Below are 19,423 nucleotides of genomic sequence, written 5' to 3'. Positions count from 1 at the left end.
GTAACTACCATTTACAGAAGCAGCAGCCAGGCAGACTGACCAGGCTTACAGGTGAACTACAGCAATTACCCATCCTTAAAGTAAAACAAAACCCAGTGGAAGTGCAGCTAGAGGATGGTGATTTCCATGTTTATTGCACTGTGTCACCTGTGCATTAGCCTACCTTGCAGGTGGGAGGCACAGGCAATCCTCAGAAACAAAGTACCATAACCTGGATGGTGAACAGGAGAAATTTAGGAGAGTGCAAAGTTTGTTGACAAAGCCCAGCTGCCAGAGCCATGAAACAGTCTCACTTCTGAGTGGATCACCCCATTTCTGCTGAAGAGGGAAGAGAAGCAAAGACCATCATGCAGGAGGACTGTCAGCCCCATCTCCATGCCAGCTGCGAAGAGGAAGAGCTCACAGGAGGAAGCAGTGAGCTGATGGCTGGGAGAACAATACTGCGGATGGGTCTGTCTCACTGGGAACATGACTGCATGTCCCCAAGACCATGGACGCACCCCTAGTTGCGGGCTGGGTTCCCCAAGCTTGAAGCAAACGCTAGGCCACGAGCAAGTGATTTCGTGATCAGGCATACAGACAGATGGATGGTGATAACCACGGACTGTGTGGTAGCTTGCCTGCTGGAGGCATGACAGACACACAGCCAGGAGAGGCTCTAGAAACAAAATGGCTTGTGTTAGAAAGTTGGACAGTAGTACCTCTTGGGTATCACTCTTGGAAATCACATCATGGCTACATGTAGGACCAGACAAATGGACAAGCGGCAAGTGTCTCAACGTATGGCTGAGAAGATGGAAAGGAGGAGTCACTGGGAAGTGAGGAAACTCCTGGAAGAGAGAAAGGTAGAGATCTTATCAAACCCAAAAAGAACCACGCTGCTGGCGCTTATATTAGCGGATGGTGTAATACAGAATAGCAGATGCATGGGAAATTGTGTTATTTGGGAAGACAGCCACCAAGGCTTTTACCCAGGGAAGTCATATGACAGAAAGCCACTGGAGTCCTTCGAAGGGTAAATAAGCACGAAGGCAAGGGAGATCCAGGTGATACAATCCACAGAGACTTCTTAAAGCCTTCTCACCAGGCCCCTCACCAAGGCTCCTAAAGACACTGAATTGCACGGGTAAGAGGGAAGATCCTTGCATAATTTTCATGATGGGGAGACCAGAATACGAGACAGACTTTCTTCCTGGAGATCTCTGCAGAAATCCTTCCTGAGGTCTGTGCCACCAAATGTATTAAATAAAGGATCTGGAAGAGGAGGTGATTAGTGAGGTGATAAAGTTTGCTGATGAAACTATTCCAGAATGTAAAGAAAAGGACGAACTTGCAGAAGAATCCTACAATACTGAGCAACTGGTGATAAAATGACAGATGAAATTCAATGCAGATAACTGTAGAGTGAATCACAGGCAAAAAATATACCTAACGTCATGTAACAAAATGAAAGGCTCTGAGCTTATTACCACCATTCAGGAAAAAGGTCTTAGGATTATAACAAATAGCTGTAGGAAAATATCAGCTCCAAGCTCAGAAATCAAAGCAAATTCTAGAAATTATTTGGAATGGAACAGAACAAAACAGAAAATATCACTAGGCCCCTATGTAATGGTGCACTATATTTTTAGTGTCATAAGAAATTCTAGTCTCCACAACTAAGAAACATGTGGCAGACATGAATGGGACATGAATTAGAAAAAGCTTAACTTAAAAAAAAAAAAGGAAAAAACCCAACCAAACAACTTTTCCCATTTTCGAACTGCATTTCTTATGGATTTCTGTGGCATCACAAATATGGTTTATACTATTTGTAAGGCACCACAGAAATAAACAATGCTTTGGGAAAAAAACATGGCTAATGAAGAATTCAGAAAGATAAGGAACAAGTTGTAAAAGGTTTGGGGAAAACAGGACGCTCGCTCTACATCCGCTCAGCACCCTGCTGTAACCTCGACCCACTGCAGCTGTACCAGCAGGGACTCGGTCTACGTAGGAAGGCACAGGATTCAGCACAGACTGCAAAACCTTGAGCCTGCATAAACACTTGTCTGAAAGTCTCATCAGCACAGACTAACAAGGCCCAGCTCTGTCCCTCCTGTTGAACAAAAACGTAGAAACAGAGATCACGCTTTACCGGTGTGAGATGAAACCAAAGCAGAGAAGGTGGAGAGCTCCACGAACAGAACCCAGACTCAAAGTGTTCCTGACAAATGTTCTTACAAAAAAGCAAAACGGGAAAATTCCTACACTGAGGTGGGAGACATCTAAAGGCAAAACAAGGGCAAAAAGGACACAGCACTGGAGTGGATCACTGACTAGATATCCACTCAAGACAGGCTGGGCTGAAAGCAGCCCAACCACTGCACCACTGTGCAACAGGTCTCATTCGTGTGAGGGCAGCTCCGCTCCTGCCAGGTCTCAGCCACTATGGCCAACACACCACGCCAGCTCCGACAGCTCCCACACTGCAGGGAGCACGCTGCTTGCTTAGGGTCTTAATCTTTCAAAGCAACATTTACTAAATATATTGTTATAGCATTAATGATTTATACCATTACTTCTAATTTTGCTTTACCATCCCCTCATCTCCCTCCCCACTGCGTAATTAAGGCTTGGCTGAATGACTCGGTGGGGTGCTGCTGAAGAAGAAAGCAAATCTCATTCTGGAATACATTACAGACAACTGCTGTTAGCAAGGCCCTGAAGAAAATTATTCTTGGGCTGGAGAGATCTCCACTTAAGTATCACATTCAATTTGAAAGCAACATACTTCTAAGAAGCCCAGAGGAGAACAACAAGGCTCACTGCAAGTTTAGAAGACATCAACTAGTTGGAAAGGTTAAATAAAAAACCAGCTTTACTGTATCTAGGTAAAAGAAAAGAAAAAAAGTGTGAGGAGAACAGAGTCTTCCAGTAGTGGGAAGGCTGCTATGAAAGGGAAGGCAATTGCAACCAGAGGAAAACAAAGAATTCAGTTTCATTTGGAAGAAAGCAGAATTGGGTCAAACACTGAGAAATGCTTCCTAACTGCTCAGCTTGCCAGGCGCTGGAGCAGGCTTCCAGGAAGGTGCAGACGAGCTCTTCACGAAGAAGTTTAGGAACAGATTAGTTAAATGTCTTTTGGAAAAAGCTCTGATAAACCTGGTCATGCCTTAGCACAGAGGACTGGACCAGAAGGTCTTCTGTGATCTCTTCCAGCCACGCATCTAACTCTACAACTGCAGCAGACTGCCCTCACCACTGAGACAGCACAGACTGGTCCTTCTCAGACCTGTCTGAGAAAGAACAAATGACAAAAAGTCGAACAATGGTAAAGGAAGAGACGCAGCTTTCAGCATCATACAACAGAAGGAGAACTATCAAAGCACAGCTCAAAGAAGCCAAAGGATTAGGAAAGCTTAGATAGACTGGAGAAGGGGTGAGTGGTTAGAGTAACTGAGACCGGGCCATAGCAACAAATTAAAAAAAAAAAAAAAGAGCTGGTAGCTTTATCAACAACAGCTATCCCCAAATCTCCAAGACTCTGAGAGTTTCATCACCATAACACTGTATTTTAAAAGATAACCCTGGAATCAGATTACATTAAAATGTCTTATTTTTCCTAATGCAGCAGTTCTTGTTTTGGACGGGGCTTGAATTTTTAAGTCACTAGCACAATTTGCAGGAAGCTGGGCATAACGTCAGCACATGGATTCCCTCCCAATGACTACAATCAATTCTTTGTTCCTTATTCACTTTCTGCAACGTTGAACAAGTTTCTTAAAGATTAACAGCACCTAAACTAAATGGAAAAGAATGGATTTTGTGGACCGACTGAGTTGTAGATGGTAGACAAGCCAATACTTGAAATAGCTATAAGACAATATTTGGCCATCAGCATAGGGCTCCTTCTATAGCAGCTATTAATAAGGGATCAAAAATAACTCATGCAATATGCTCTGAAGTTTAAACCTTGGCTCTGCTGGCATACAGGTTGGCACAGTCCTGAAGTCTCTCGTCAAGAGACAGACAAATTTACCACTTATCTTTTTCAGCATGAGGGAATGCTTGTTCAGAATAACTCAAGTGATATCAATTTAAAAGACAAACCATTTAGGGCTGCGAAGGTCAAATTCCATTTGTCAGTCATCCAAGAAAGAAAAGAAAAGCTAGTGCAAACTGCAAAGTAAAGATGAAATCCATCCGTTGCAAGAATACCTAGATACTGTGTTCAGTCTGATATATTACTTCAGGCTACTGCAAGCCAGGAATAGAAAAAGGCTCAAAACCTCGTGGATTAGCAAGGTGATATCCCATACATATACATAATCTTTCTTCTAGGTTAGCGGACGCTATGAAATACAATCTTCATGCCACTGCAGCAAGTTACCCAAAAATTCAATAAAATTGCCTATTAAATATAAAGCAGAATTGCCCACCACTTATGCAATATAGTATTACTTAGCCTTCTAAAAATCACTGGGCTTTAATTTTAAAACTATTGCTTTAACATTTGAGAAGGTATTTGGCTTTATTAATTCTCTCCTATCTTATTTCTCTTCTTGACTCTAATCTGTAATAAAAAATGCCTTTTTAATTATTCATTTTATCATAAAGGGAATCTTCCTGCCACACCATCCTAGAGCCTGGCAATCTGTAGCTTAACTCAGAGTTAGAGTTTATACCCATCAAGCAATTTCTGAACATATCTAAGCTTTTGGCATGAACTATGTCCTAAAGCAATTAGTTCCACAGCTGAATTTTACACTGGATGAAAAAATATTTGTTTTAAAATTCTGATGTCCTTTAATTCTTCCTTGTGGGAAAAAGCAAACATTCCTAATCACATCTTACATATAATTTTGGATACCTCTATCATATCTGTGCTTGTGGCTTTCCACCAGTTAGAAAGTATCGCAGACAGTTTTGATCTTTCCTTGTACAGAAACCACTCCATGACTTTGATCACCTTGCCGTTATTTCCCGTATCTTCCTACTGACTACATTTTTTCTGAGATGGTAGAAAGAGGACTGCACAAACTAATCTATAGACGGGCACAACATGAACTTATACTGGCTTTATGACTTCTACTTTAGGGATTATTAAGAAAGGAATAAATAATGTCTGATTTGCTTTTTACCCACTGCAGTACTTCCATGCTATCACATTAAATCCCCAGAAAACCTTTTCCAGCCTGTAACAGCTTGATTAGAATCCACTGTTTCCCCATAAACGTTACTTCCCATTTACTGACCAAATTTTGCCAGCCATTTTATCAGCAAATTAGCCAGTACTGAGAAACCCTTCACTGCCAGCTTTCATTTCATTATCCTGAATATGCAGCACCATCAACAAACTGTTACCTCACTCTTTATTCCCTTTTCCACCTCACATATGGATGTGCAGAGCAGCACAGACTCCAGGGAAGATGTACAGGATAATTCTCCCCTTCCTCCTGTAAACTGATCTTTTATTCCTAGCCTTTGTTTTGTCTCTTTCAGACAGTAATTAATCAATGATAAGATCTCTTTTTATTTCACAACAGCTTTGTTTCTTAGAGGGACCTTGTCAAAAGCATTTTGGAAATCCAAACATACCACCTCAACTAGATTTCTCCTCCCCACATGCTTGTTGACTCCTTTGGGTTCATCATTTCCCAGGTTCTTCCTGGAGTCCCATTTGGAAACTAGCACCGCATAGAGAACTGTCACTTCCCATTGACATGGTCCTGCTGCAGGGATGGTCCTCTGGTAGGTGGGTTGTTTTAAGTGATATGTTATACACAACGGATAAGAGCGTAGCGACTTCATATGCCAGTTCCTCCTGAATAAATAGCAGTTGGTCCTGAAGACCCGACACTTTTCATTTGTCTGAGCAGTTCTGGAACCTCTTCTGTCAATACTGCAGCTTGGTAAGGCTCAGAAAGCTGAATTTTTATTTTCTATTTTAAGAGATCTTTGTACAGGAAAGACTGAAGGCGTGCAGACACAGTATTGCTGAAAAGCAATACAAAACTGTTCAGCACACAATGGCAAAACTGGGACAGATCTGTCATTTGAAACTATTTAGTTGAGCTGTATCCAAGACTCAGACTCTCCCAATACTCCCCAGAAAAAAAACGATACTGTGTGTTCCCTGAATACAGCATATATCTATTACAGTGATTTATGATAGGAGAAAGTACGCAGGCCACCCCATGTAAAAGATGATATGTCACGAGGAACAATGTGTCATTCTTTCAATTTTGCAATAATTAGGATTTAAATTCTCCTAAATCATCACTTTTCCATTTTCTTTGTTGAAAGTCCCCCTGTTCCATAGATACAACATGCAGAAGCTTGCATAAGTTGTTTGTCTGCAGCAAATTCACTTGCCCTCATGCACCCACCTCTCTAAATATATTCCACCTTCCAGTTCCACGTGTAAGAGGAGAGACTGAGGAACATGTGTGTGAGCAGGGAAGGGATGCAACCTCTAGGAGGAGAGGTGCGGATAACCTAACCTGAAAGTTGGAAGGCTCATGTATTGAGCCTTTGCACAGAGCTCTAACACACCTGGTATCTAAGACGCAGCTCACCTCGCTCTGGGGACAGTACTTGGATGAAAAGTACAGACTGAGGAGCCGCAGGGGACTCTTACTGCCCTTCAGCTTTCCCCCCAAATTAATTAGACTGAAAGTAGCTATGTGACAGAGGGTCTGGGAAACAAATGGCAGTGGGTAGGCAAGTGACACGGGGACTGGAGACAAGCTCAGTAGCTCCAGGGCAGTCCAAACCCCTGGAGCGGCACTTTGGTCCAGAAAGCATCCGGGCTGCCCTGGAGCAGCACACACACCTAGGGGATGCAGGAGCAGCCAGCACACGGTGGAACTGCCCAGGAACAGCAAACAAACAGGAGTCAGATCCCAACCAGGACTATCAAAAGGAATACAGAGCAACAAGTTGTCAAACAGTGCTATGTTCCTCACCGGTTCCTTCTCCTCCTAGCCAGAGGCTATTCATCTTGGTCCAAGGGAGGGACTTAAGCTGCCAAAACCCGCTCTCCCCTCGCTGCCCTGCTTGCAGAAAGGCTAGTTTACAAATCACGGGAGCTGCTTAGTCCTACCTACCAGCCAGGTTTCCTCACCTGCTGGCAGCAGGGCTTAGCCTGCACGAAGGTTTGGCACTCAAAGCTACTTCTTAAACCCAGCTCCCCAGGGTAGCACATCTGTCTGCTGGGCACAGGCTGGGCATACGGTGCCAAACAGCCCTGTCCGACTCTTCACAAGTTTGTGTGGGTGCCAAGGTTAAGCAAAGCTGGACCCTAAGACACACTTTTTGCAAGGACACCAGCTAAACCCTGCTGGCTTATGGCTGCTCACTCTTGCAGTTGGTCCACAGGGACCAAGCCGCCATCACTCACGGGCTGGCTACAACAGCTACAGCTACTCATCCCCCTCCACAGAGCCCAATCCATACCCTAGTGCCTCCTGCACCCCCTTTCCATACTCAGATGGCACTGAGCAACAGTTAATATTTGAAGTGCAGCAGTGATTGAATTGGTAGCTGGACTGAAAGTAAATAGGGCTCCACTAAAGTGGACTCACAAGCCAAAAATGACAGTTCAGCTTCCTTTATAGCATTTCCTACAGTGTCAGCCATTCTGCACACGGGAGCAGCAAGAAGCATTCTTCAGCAACTGGAAGACAATTGCTAAGCCCTTTAATAAAATTAAGGCAGCCAAGAATAAGAGAATACCCCTAGCCTTAAGAGCCACTGATGTCTGTACTGCAAGATGGTTAAGAAGCATTTACCAAAGTGGTAGTAAGAAACGGGAATCCACAATCATCATCTCCCTTGGGAGATACTACCTGGCAGTACTTCTCATTGTGTGTTTACTCCTGAAGAAAAGAGGTCACGACATGCCTTAAAACTGAACTGGTCCTGACAGATAAGCAGTTTTGAATCGTTGGTTAAGTCATTGTGCAAGTTTGCACCAAAAAGCAGGGAAGGCATCGCAGGTATGAGACAAATTGCTCAGCCGTGTTCCTGCAAGACTGAACTCTGAAGAAGTTAAGAAACAAGCCAACTAGAAAGAACCCCTCCTATTTCCCTCCCGGAAGGGACCTCACTAAGGTGAGTTAAGAAACTTAAATGTTTTAGAAGGAAAAAAAAATCAGGGAGATAAGGAAATCAGGAAAATACCCTAGAAATGTTTAGTTTGCTGTGCATATGAGTGTCTGTCAGTTGCTGCAAAGAGCTACAGGCAAGTAAGATTGAAGTTTCATGCAGCGCACACTACCGAAGCGCTGCAGCTGAGAAGCCTGCTATGACAAGACGGGCACACATTGTAGAAGGAACGGACTAAGGACAGCTCCCAGGAAAAGCAGACTGGTCCTGCTAGCTACACTGTGCAGCACCAGAGCCCCAACCCAGGGAATAAAGGGGAAGGAATGGCCATGGATCACTTTTGGGACCAGGTGGGATGCAGACACGTCTGAGGAGGGAGCTGGCTGATGTCACTGCAAAGTCACTGTCATCTTTCAAAGGTCATGGTGACAAAGGGAGGTTCCTGATGACATGCAAACACCACCCATCACGTAAGAAGGATCCAGGGAACTATGGGCCTTGTCAGTCCCACCTTAGTCCCTGGAAAGGCTACATAGTAAATCTTCCTGAAAGCTATTTCCAGCCGTATGCAGGAGGTGGTGGTGACTGGGAACAGCCAGCATGGATTTACCAGGGGCAAATCTTGCCTAACTTGATTGCCCTCCACAATGACAAGCTGGCTGGGTGGATGATGGGAGAGCGAGTGTGGTACACCTTTGACACCGTCTCTGATAGTATTCTTAATAGGCAGATTGGCGAGAGCTGGACTACGGAAGCAGATGATAAGGCAAAGGAAAATTGTCTAGAATATCAGGCTCAAAAGGTGATCAGCCATACAAAGTCCAGCTGGCAGCTGATTACCAGTGGCATCCCTCAGGGTTGATACTGGGGCCAGCACAATTCAATGCCTTCATTAACAAACTTGATTAACACCAATTACGGGACAGAGAGCACTCTCAACAAGTTTGCAGATGATATCAAACTGGTTGGCGTGGCTGGGGCAGGAGGTCCTTCTCAGAGGGACCTACAGGGGCTGGAGAAGTGGCCTGACGGAGAGCTTGTGAAGGTCGACCAAGGCAAACGGAAAGTCCTGCCCCTGGGACAGAGTAACTCCTTGCAACAACACAGACTGGGGCAACTGGCTGTAAAGCAACTCTGCAGAAAAAGACCTACCAAGTTCTCAGGGAGGCAGAGCAGACGGATGAGAGGCAGTCAAGATCACTGCTTTTATGGACTATCACTATAACTGTCTGGAAGAGACTGACACACAACATTGACTTTCTGCTTCTCAAAAGTCTCCGAAACAGTAATTCTGAACACAACTTCTACCTTTCAAAGCTTGCGCGTGGTACACAGATTCCCCTAAAGGCTAACAAGACTGATGAGAATATCAGCACGCAGTAAGTTGAGCTGGCTGCAGCATGGTGTAGTTCAGTCGGCCTCCTAAGAACATTGTAAAGAACCACGAAGCAAGGCAAGAACTGAAAGCCAGCATCAAATGATGAAACCAGCTTTGATGGTTTAACCTAGATGCTACCTCCTTTGGAAGCAAGTCAGCAGCACTTTCTAACCTTCTCTAGAGAGAGCTATTTCAGCTCAGTATTCATAATTCTGCTTGAAATACTTGCTGTGGACTGCTTAAAAACCACTTCCTGCATCAAAAAGGAAGATGCGGTAATAGGCTAGAACATTTTGCATGTGCCATCAAGTTGCTTTGAAAGCACCTTTGCCAATGTAATCATTTTTGGTAACTGAAATGGTTATATTAATGCAATGTGTAGATCATACCAACAGTACAAACGTCACTTGCGGTGTTCATTAAAAGACTCAAGCAAGGGCGTGTGGTTTGCTAGCACAGGAACTTCTGCTGGCATGATCGCATCACTTTAAAAAAATTAAATCAGACACTTGGCAAGTCTGTAGTGTTTGTATGACTGTCACGGGTGCAGACAAACCCCTACCCAGGCTCAGGATATGCACCTCTTCCTGGACAGGTGTAGGCTGTGCTAATGCAACCAGTTAGCTCAGATTTGGTCATTATCCACAAAAACACCAAACCCGTCTACACTGGAGAGCATGTCATCTCGCTTACAGAAACCAGAGAGCAAATGGGGTAGAAAAATGGCTTGTTAGATAAAAATTTAGAACATTTCATCCTCCAAAACCATAACAGTATTTAAGGTAAATATTCTGATGATTTCTGTTGGCAGAGGCAGGGTGTCTGTTAATGATGTAACTCATAGCAGAGTCCTGGCTATACCAAAACAATTAAAGCAAGACCCATTACTCACAGCCTGCTGGGTCAGAGTTCACCTGCCCCAGCAACCTTCCAAGGGAGAAATCCCTATTAACATGTCTCGCATGAAGAATCAAGTTGTCACTCCAGATCAATCCATAATTAATAATTGTTTTGTGTAAGGCTGACAATTCATACGAATTCAGATCCTGGAAGAGGAAGAGAAACCCTGCTTCATACTTTGACTTCAGAATGAAACCATTGCAGCATTACTTCAGGATGCATCAATTCGAGCACAAAAACAGTACGGTTAATTCGGCGCAGCTCCATGTGCGGGCCCTACCAGCTTCAATCTGGTTTACATCCGTTCGGGTTATGGTATTATATTTACAAGTCCAAACTAAACAGAAGTAAGCCAGGTTAGGCCAGCAGAGCCCACACACAAAGTTGCACCAGTTCACTAAATCACTGTTAGTCACCTCTTGCTAAACCAGCAGTTGTGTTTAGACAAGGCCTGATACTACGAGTTGTTGCTATCGCATGATTTCAGATGTAAAAAAGCATAAAGCTTTGTAACAAAATCACATTAACTGCCTAAGACAGCGAGGAATGACAAATTATAAATAGGAGGTGGCTTCAGACAGATTCCAGAAATGGATGGTGAGCAATCACTGTGGCAAATCAATGCTCCGGCTCAGAGTATCAGAGAGGGGCCGGGTTTAGTTTTACCCTGAAAAGGCAGTGACACATAAAAGGCTAATGGCAGGTGGTCATTCTGCATTCTGTACATTTCACAAAGATTTATGAGCAAGGCTGAATGCTGGAAAAGCAATGCTGAAACTGCTTGTGTCCCTCTGCAAGGTCAGCTTATTGTATTATGGAAACATTTCTAGTGAGACTCTTACAAGTTAAGACTGTTCTATTTTTTTTCAGCTACAGGAAACAAGCTACTAAGAAAAAACAGCATAAAAAAATTCACACCATTTACTCTTAAAGAGTGAATTTTCAGTTATTTTCAGTTGTTTTCAGATGAGCAAAGACTATATTTAAGCTGAGAGCTTAAAGCTGGAAGGAGACTGATCTTTCAAAAACTTGTTTAACGTGAAAATATTTAACAAGAGTGCACATAGATGTATTTTCTAAAATACTAGTCATTTGTAAGTACTGTACACTGTAATTATTACAAATGAATGCTGTCATGAGAAATTGTGTAGATGTCTGAATCAAGAATTTTGATGTTCATGATTGTCAACAGCTCGGTGAGGAAAGAGAAGCCTTGACTCTTGGGATTCAGCTGTCAGCAGTGCGGGATATCATTCTCACTAGCCTGGGAATCTAGAAAAGCAGATTTCCTCTGAAAAACATGTTGTAAGAATTAAGTATTTAAGAATGATCCTGTTCCACCACAGTAAGAGATGCATCTCTGGAGTGAAGGGAGGAAATAAAATTTGGCACCTATAAGCTGTGCAGGTTGGAGCTCCATCACACAGTCATGCTCTGAAAAGCTCCAACAGCGCAGGCAGATCACATCACCCTCCATTTTCAAGAAGTTGACAGCAGCTTGAAACATTTCTCTGCACAGGCCTGTATGGACTACACTCACCATGAAGTTGTTCTTAAATCCATTCATGCTGAAGTGAGCCCCATAAAAATAGGTGCCTAAATCCCCACCAAATCGTTCCCTCAAAATTCTTATAAACCGAAATTTTCCTGCTAAGGCATACTGAACATCTCCTCCTGCGAGCTGCACCTTTCATCCCCGTGCAGATCAGTTTGCTGCAGCCCAATAAAGGAGATTGCAGGGACAGCTGTTGCACCTCCCTTCAGAAGGACAGCTGAAAATAAACTGCAGACTCAGATCCCAGGATTTATACTGGGCACCTTCTCCGTGCTGGGGCCATACCACTATCACTAGGTCAAACAGTTCACTCATTTGGAGAGCTTGCAACTGGAGGGTGGGGGCTGCTATTTCCCTGAAAGGGTCTGGGTTTCTCTTTCGTTCATTTTTTTTATCCCAGTCCCGTGCACAAACACAATTTTTTAAAAAGCAGAGCAGACATTTTGGAGTATTTAATGCTCCCCCTGCCCTCATTTGTATTCAAAAGTTAGAAAGAAAAAAAAAAATCTCAATTTATACAACCACTTACATAATATTCCCCTCTCCCAACCTTCTTAAAAAAGATTGCTCTAATATGCACAGTCTGACAGGCCTTTTTGACTTATGGTATATAATAATCCTCAATTGAGAGCTAGCATACCAACTCAAAAGTCTTATATTTTAATATTAGTCAGTTATTATCTCAGTATATTACAACACACAGCACTTAAAATGTCTCACAAGCCCCACAGTACCTATTCTGAATTCTAAGTCTCTAAACCTGTTTGTAATAGAAACACCTCCCAGCCCCTAACACTCACTGTTAAAATAAGCAAGAGGCATTATAAATTGCAAAAATAATACCAGGATGACGGTAGTTTCATCTAGGTTACAGCTGAGAGAGTTCTGCACATAAACGTTGCCTTTAATGTTTCAGCAGGTTTCAGCCATGCCAACAGGAGCTGCAAGACACCGCTCTGGAACAGCAATCGTTCCAGGCACTGCACTCATTGCTCATTCCTGCATTTTTTGCTGAGCTGGCTTTCAATCTTACCAAACAATGTTGATTCAGACAAGTATGCAGCATTAAAGACTTGTCTCCATCTTTAATGCAGGCTCAAGAATTTTATTTGCAGAAGTCGGAAAGCTTTCAGCATATATTAAGTATAACAAGCTTTCCCTAAAATACCTTCGCTTCCCAAAGGAGATTTCCACGTGGGGCCGGAGCTCTGGACTGCCCAGCAGCACTGCTGTAGAGATGAGAACTTTTCCACAGGACAGCACTAAGGGACCAGGGTCATCACTTCTAGCTGCTGCCATAAAGGAAGTTGTAGCTGAAAATCCTATCAGTTCACTTGCTTACTGTTTATGGGGAGCAACAGAGCTTGACTCATCTAATCACTAGATAGGATAAGCAGAGGCTGAGGAAGGAAACAATGAAGATGCACATTTCCCATCACAAATATCCAGCTACTTACTAAAACAGAGTAAGTTTCCTCCCAGCATCCAGTAGCTGAGTGAATGCTGTGGTTGGCTTCAGTTTCCAGAAGCCTAACTAACCAGTTGAGAAACTGCCCTGACCAAAACAAAGGTAGACTTCCTCCAACGGCTGCAAGGAGCAGCAATTCTCCAAGGCTCTAACTCATTTTGGTTCAAGGTTAGTTTGTTTAGTCTAGAGTTAATTCTGCCCACTTAGGAGACTGTTTTGAAACGGAGATGCAAGGGACAGACAATTGAACTAACCCACAGGGACAAAACATCAAGCCAAAAAAGAGACTGAGTAAGCCAAAAGCAAGAAAATAAAAGCATTAGGTTGGTAAAAGAGCACTTCAGATTTTAACCAGCTTTGTCTAATAAATTCCTGGTGTATTGTAGGTAGCTTCCAAGCTTTCTCACTTTATTCAGAGTACATACTATTGTACTCCCATTTATAAGTGAAATCCAAACAAAAGTATTTAAGTTACCCTAGTGCTAAAGCCTATTTTTGACAGTGTCGTATTTCAGTTTGATGAGCAGCGTTAAATACAGTACAAACAGCTTGCAACTTCTATTTTCATTGGCAGAAGCATACCTTTGGAAAGAAACTTCGCAGAGTGTGATGGAAAAGGTATGAGTCTCCCTAGATAACCTTCCCTTCCAAGGATTAATGTATTTTTAGGCAATGCAGCCACCCAATCTTAAAAAATGCAGCCTGAGGTATGACACTATCATCACCGATTAAAAGATCAGAAGCTAAACTACCTTAAAGTACAGCTGTGATGCCCCAAACATACGCGTATGTAGTACCTGAGTACTTCATTCAAGAGTTTTCATGCCACTGTACATCGTGTTATATCCTCACATTTCAAGGCTCAAGCTAGCTTTTACTTTTTGGTGATTAAGAAACTTCTCCTAGAAGCTGTTGCCATATGAGCACTCTGTGTGGGTAATGACTGTCGGATCTATCTCAGTTATTCTGTAAAACAAACCCAGGCTGCTTCAGCCACTACACTGCAGTTCCAACCCTTTGCTCCACGCTCTCTAGCCACAATGTCCTAGCTAGAAAAAACACCAACCCACATAGGAATCCTCTCTTCCTTCCCCTCAGTCTCCCAGATTTTGCTCCAGTGTTAGCACCTTGATGATTCTTCCAACAGTCTCCAGACTGCTGTGATTAGGAAGAGTGGTCTGTAACGCATTACCCCTGGCTGTGTTTTTGGACTGTCCAAAAATTCTGCTGCCTTCTGCTTTGCTAGGACTGCACACAACATTTGGAAGTGAGTAAAGGGCCAAATTTGCTGAGCAGCAACCAAAAATTGACCAGCCTTAGTTTGACATGGATGCTGCTTTATAAAGCTCTGAAGAGCAACTAGACATGCCTGCAGTTTTACAGCTCTGGCTCAGAAGCAGGAATAACTTAAACTGGGACTGCCAAAGAGGTTACAGCCTCCACTGCCTAACCCAGAATCACTGCGCAAAGTACCCGACTTTTCACGAAGCAGCTTTTGAATAACCACAGGTGCCCAGCACCTGAAAAATAAGTCAAAAGCAAGTGCCAAGCTACTTTAAGAGTGCTGTAAATGACAGAAACTCAGGAGTTATTTCATGAGCAACTCACTTCTCCATGGAACAGGCAAAAGGGAAAGAGCAGGTAAATCAGCAAAGGGCAGACAAAGGACAGTCTTTCTGTTGTCATCCTTTGTGAACCAGTCCTTAAAGACAAACAAGCATTCCCTATTGCATTTGGAGATGCCTTCCCAACTAGAGGCATGAGAATTTTTTTCCCTTAAGACTCAATTTTCGTAAAAGTTTACTCTTTGGTTCCATCTGTCACTCAGGAGGAAGAGAGCACATTTCATGCCCACTTCCCACCATCTGCAAACACTAAAGAAGTTCAACTGCGACCAATAGTTTGTTTCACCTACTGGTAGCGGTTTTCTTGATGATTTCTAAATGTTCACTCACATTTAGCTAATACCTCCCTTTCCATTCGGCATTAGACACAAAACCATTGCCAAAAATACACTATATTCAATGAATTAAAGTCAATCACTGAAAATATGGGACTGATGTTCATCCAGAAGAATTTTGCAGGCACTGAGGTAAAGATACACGTATAACTGAAGCCACAATACAGATAACAGACACCGGCCTGTGGTGTAGGTTTATGCTGCACCTGATGCCTCCAAAGAGGAGGACGATGCAAGCTGGAGGCTCAGAAACACCACTTGTAATTTAAAAGGTTATTTTCAAAATACAGCTTCATAGCTATAAATAGCAGACAGCTTCTCACCCAGCAAGTACACAATGGTTCTTAGTCATAGTGGCCCAGATACTAGAGAAAGTGTAATTTTACCTTTGTTGAGCGCCACGCAACATTTGGGGCCACTGTGCACTTCAAACAAACTAACCCAATTTGTAAGATTGGTCTTAGGTTTTGTAGAAGCAGATGCCGACTCTGACAAATTAAGCCAATTGACTTTGTTAACCCTTCCATTATCTAAACAGACATTTGCTTGTACAGAGCAAGTCTCACTTAATATTAAGTCCTTTAACCAAAGAAAAAGATTTTTACCCAATCTTTCCTTCAACAAAGCAAACTCTTCTCAATGTGTAGGATTTCCTTCCTCACTGCATGGCCGTTTGGTTTTACAGGTATTAAACGAGAGAGGACTGTCACTACCATCTGCCCTATATCTCATAACGTTATGTTTCTAATACGAAGGGAAGTTATTAAAGAAATCCTCACGTGTGCTACATTAATTTCATTTGTCAACCAGCACTCTGGGACCCTCAACCTAACTGGACCTCAGCTGACACTTTACTATAGACAGTATCATTCCCCAAGTAATATGAAAACAAACCTATTTTGGACACGTTCAGTGGTAAGAAACTCATAACAACCACTTCAACCACGATAATAAACATTTTCATCTGCTACAGATTTATAGACTCAAGACACACGTGTACAACAAAACCTCTAACAAATCAGTGTTTGTTCCATTTGGGTGTGCAAGAACATCTCAGCACTCTTCGGCAGTGTCTGAGATATGCAGATGAGAAAACGTTAATACGTCAACGGGACATTGGAACAAAGCTTTTATTAAATTCAAAGTAAGGTCAGCCTCCCTTCCTGTAAAGTTTCTGAAGAAACACTTCATGTAAGAGACTTGCTTGTACAGCTAGCATCTGCTTGACTACTCACTCATCTAAAAGCTCGTCCCAGTATCAAGCCCTAGGCGTTACTGTTCAGTATGTTACCTGACACTTAGCTCCTAAGACACAATTCTTTATGTATACAGAATTGTATTTGCAGCCTGCTTGTCAGTATATGGCTTGTCATATATTCAAGAAGTTTGACCTTGCAGAGATAATCGCCCATTGTCTGATGAGTCTAATGCACTTCACGATACACTTTTGGCCAAGCGTCACATTACGCACATCAGAAAGATACCCGGACACTTCTGAAGAGATCATAATCAATCCTGGCTGGAAAGCCCTCACGTAGTCATCCCAGCTCTACCATACTTCTACCCACCTTAGATTCAGCCGGTCAAAATGCTTTCAATAACCAGCTCTTCAGTAACTGGCTCTTACTAGTGTCTATACGATTACTTATTTGTCTGATAATAAATGTATACATGCTGTATTGGAGATTACTTAAACAGCGTAACTTATTTGCTATTGCTATACCAAAAGAAAAAAAAAGACCTGAGCCATTACAAAGTTCACTGCTTTGGCAACTGAAGTCTTATTCAACCTGACGGTCCGTAAGCTCCTATGCACTTTGCTTCATAACTTATTTTTGGAACTCCAGAACAAAATGAATAAATATCGCTGCCCCTTGTTCACTGACAGCCACGAGCAATTGAGCTTGTAAACCAAGCTTTTAAATGTCCCACATGCTTCAGTTCAATAATACCAGCCCAGCAAAGAAGAAAGCCTAATCAACTCAATTACTGTCCTGCTATTTGTGCTATTAAAGCATTATTCTTTACAAACACATTATTTCCAGATGTTATTCCTGGACTGTGCTTCTCTTCCCGGTCCTGTTGCTACACTACATGCTTAATCTACAAGATCTTGAGCTAAGAAAATTTTCTTCCTGAGGCTGGCCCGGATTCAATCAGATTCATTTCACTGACCAGATGCAACAATCTGGGACGCTGATTTCACATGCCCTGCTAAATTCTGAATCAGTCTTAGAGAGCAACAGGTTTCCCAGTATTAAAGGGTAACAATTTCACATGCTCTCTTACATTCCTGTTCATTTACACGACGACAGCAAAAGCTACAGATGAAACACAGCACATGTTTCTAGACAGGCAAAGCTTTACCACTCTGAAGCTAACTTCTGCGACCACTTTTGTATGATCTTCAGCACATTTAGATGAATATTAATAGAATCTACGTCGCTTATCTGAGATGCGGGCACTCTCTGGTCTCTGCAAAGGCTGCCAAAGAGCAGTTTGGGGAGTTTCAAGGCAACTTGGATATAACACAAACACAGAAGCTGACGAGACACTTCTGACCTTGCAAAAACCGCACCCTCCCCGGGAAATTCTCCTAGTCCTGCTGCTATTTCAGCAGACCCCAAGCACAAAGTCAGAAGTTTTCCAAAGATTAATAAATTGGCCACCTAGCCAGGCTCGCAGCTCTGCCAGCCCAACGCTTTATTTTGCTAATTAAGCTACTTAATATCCCTGTGAGAACTCGGTACATCAAGCTGCTCGACTGGAATATGCTACCATGCTCCCCTCCAAACTAGGTCTCTGCTTCAGACACACGCTAAATATGCAGGACGAGGCTCAGATCAAAGCTTTCTGTCATCGCTTTGTTTATAAACGACCCACTGCTGCTGCTGCAGGTACCGCTCTGCCCTCCCCCCTGCCAGCAGCAGGGGAAGCGTCTGAAATCCTCGTGTGTCCCCCCGCGCCGGGGCTGAGGAGGCGAGGGCAGAGGGAGCCACAGCCTGTGCCCCCTCCCGGCCGCGGGTGCCTCGGTGGGGGGCGCGGGGGAAGCCTCGCTCGGCGGCGGGCGAAGGGAAGGGACCGCCGGGCCGCCCCCACCCCGGGCCCAGCTCCCCCCCCGCCCCGAGCCCGGGCTGCCGGTACCTGGTGCAGGGCTGTCAGCCCGTCCACGTTGGTGGTGTTGATGCGGGCGCCGCGGCCCAGCAGGCGCTTCACCTCCTCGGTGTCCCCGCTGGAGCAGGCGGCCAGGAAGACGGCGCCCTCCTCGAAGCGGACGCGGGACCCCCCGGCGCCGCGATGCCGGCCCCGGCCGCCCCCCGCCGCCACCGGCTCCTGCTCCGTCAGAGAGCCCTTCCAGCGCCGCAGCTGCTCGGCCCGCCGCAGCCGCGCCGACTCGGCCCGCTTCCCGCCCAGGTGCTCCGGCTCCGACATCGCCGCCGCCGCACTGAGGCGCAGGGAGCGCGCCGCGCCTCAGCCAGGAGCGGGGCGCAGCGCCCCCGCCGCCATCTTCGCTACGCCCCCGCCGCCGCCGCCGCCGCCGCGCCCGCGCCGCCCGCGCCCCGCGGCATCCCGGGACATGTAGTTCCCGCGGGCGGCGCCGCACCTGCCCGCGGGGCGGACTCAGCTCCCGGCGGCCCCCGCGCGCCGCCCCACCTGGGCGCGACCCGGACTACAGCTCCCAGCGGCCCCCGCGCGCGGGGCGGCCCCGCCCGCCTTCCCGCCCAGCCGCCATCGCAGCGCCCTGCCCGCCGCGCCGCCTCCGCTACCGGCGTCTGGGTCCGGCATCCCGCTCTACCGAGCTGGGGCTGCTGTGCGTGGCGTGAGGAGCCAGCGCCGCCCGGCCGTGCCCCCGTCTGCGGGCCAGGGAGGGCCGGGGCAGCCCGCGGTGCCCGCGTGGGGGCGAGGCGGCTGGGGGGACGGGGGAGGGTGAGGAGAAATGGCTGGCACAGAAAAGAGCCCTGTCTGGCAGGGAAACCAGGCCGATTCCGGCAGGTCCAGCTGCCCCTGCCGCCCACGCAGTTGCTACGGAGGCGGCCAGGAGGATGCTGAGCTTCCAGAGAGGCGGTTTCC

The 19,423-nt window shown here is 45.0% G+C and overlaps 2 protein-coding genes across 6 annotated transcripts in view; one reads left to right on the top strand and one right to left on the bottom strand.

The window, feature by feature from the left end:
- PPP1R12B (protein phosphatase 1 regulatory subunit 12B) overlaps positions 1-18,809 on the bottom strand; it is a 127,774-nt gene extending 108,965 nt beyond the window's left edge. For all 5 annotated transcript variants that reach the window (XM_076358199.1, XM_076358201.1, XM_076358198.1 and 2 more), the window contains exon 1: positions 18,497-18,809. In XM_076358199.1, coding sequence (XP_076214314.1) covers positions 18,497-18,784 — 288 coding nt within the window. In that variant the 5' untranslated portion in view covers positions 18,785-18,809. The remainder of the gene's footprint in view (positions 1-18,496) is intronic.
- The window catches only part of TNNI1 (troponin I1, slow skeletal type), a 279,093-nt gene that overhangs the window by 217,874 nt on the left and 41,796 nt on the right, over positions 1-19,423 (top strand). The window lies entirely within an intron of this gene.

This window comes from Aptenodytes patagonicus, chromosome 22 (assembly GCF_965638725.1).
Source record: "Aptenodytes patagonicus chromosome 22, bAptPat1.pri.cur, whole genome shotgun sequence".
In the NCBI taxonomy this organism is placed as follows: domain Eukaryota; kingdom Metazoa; phylum Chordata; class Aves; order Sphenisciformes; family Spheniscidae; genus Aptenodytes; species Aptenodytes patagonicus.
Note: the sequence above shows the minus strand (reverse complement) of the source record. Positions and strands in the feature narration are given on the sequence as shown.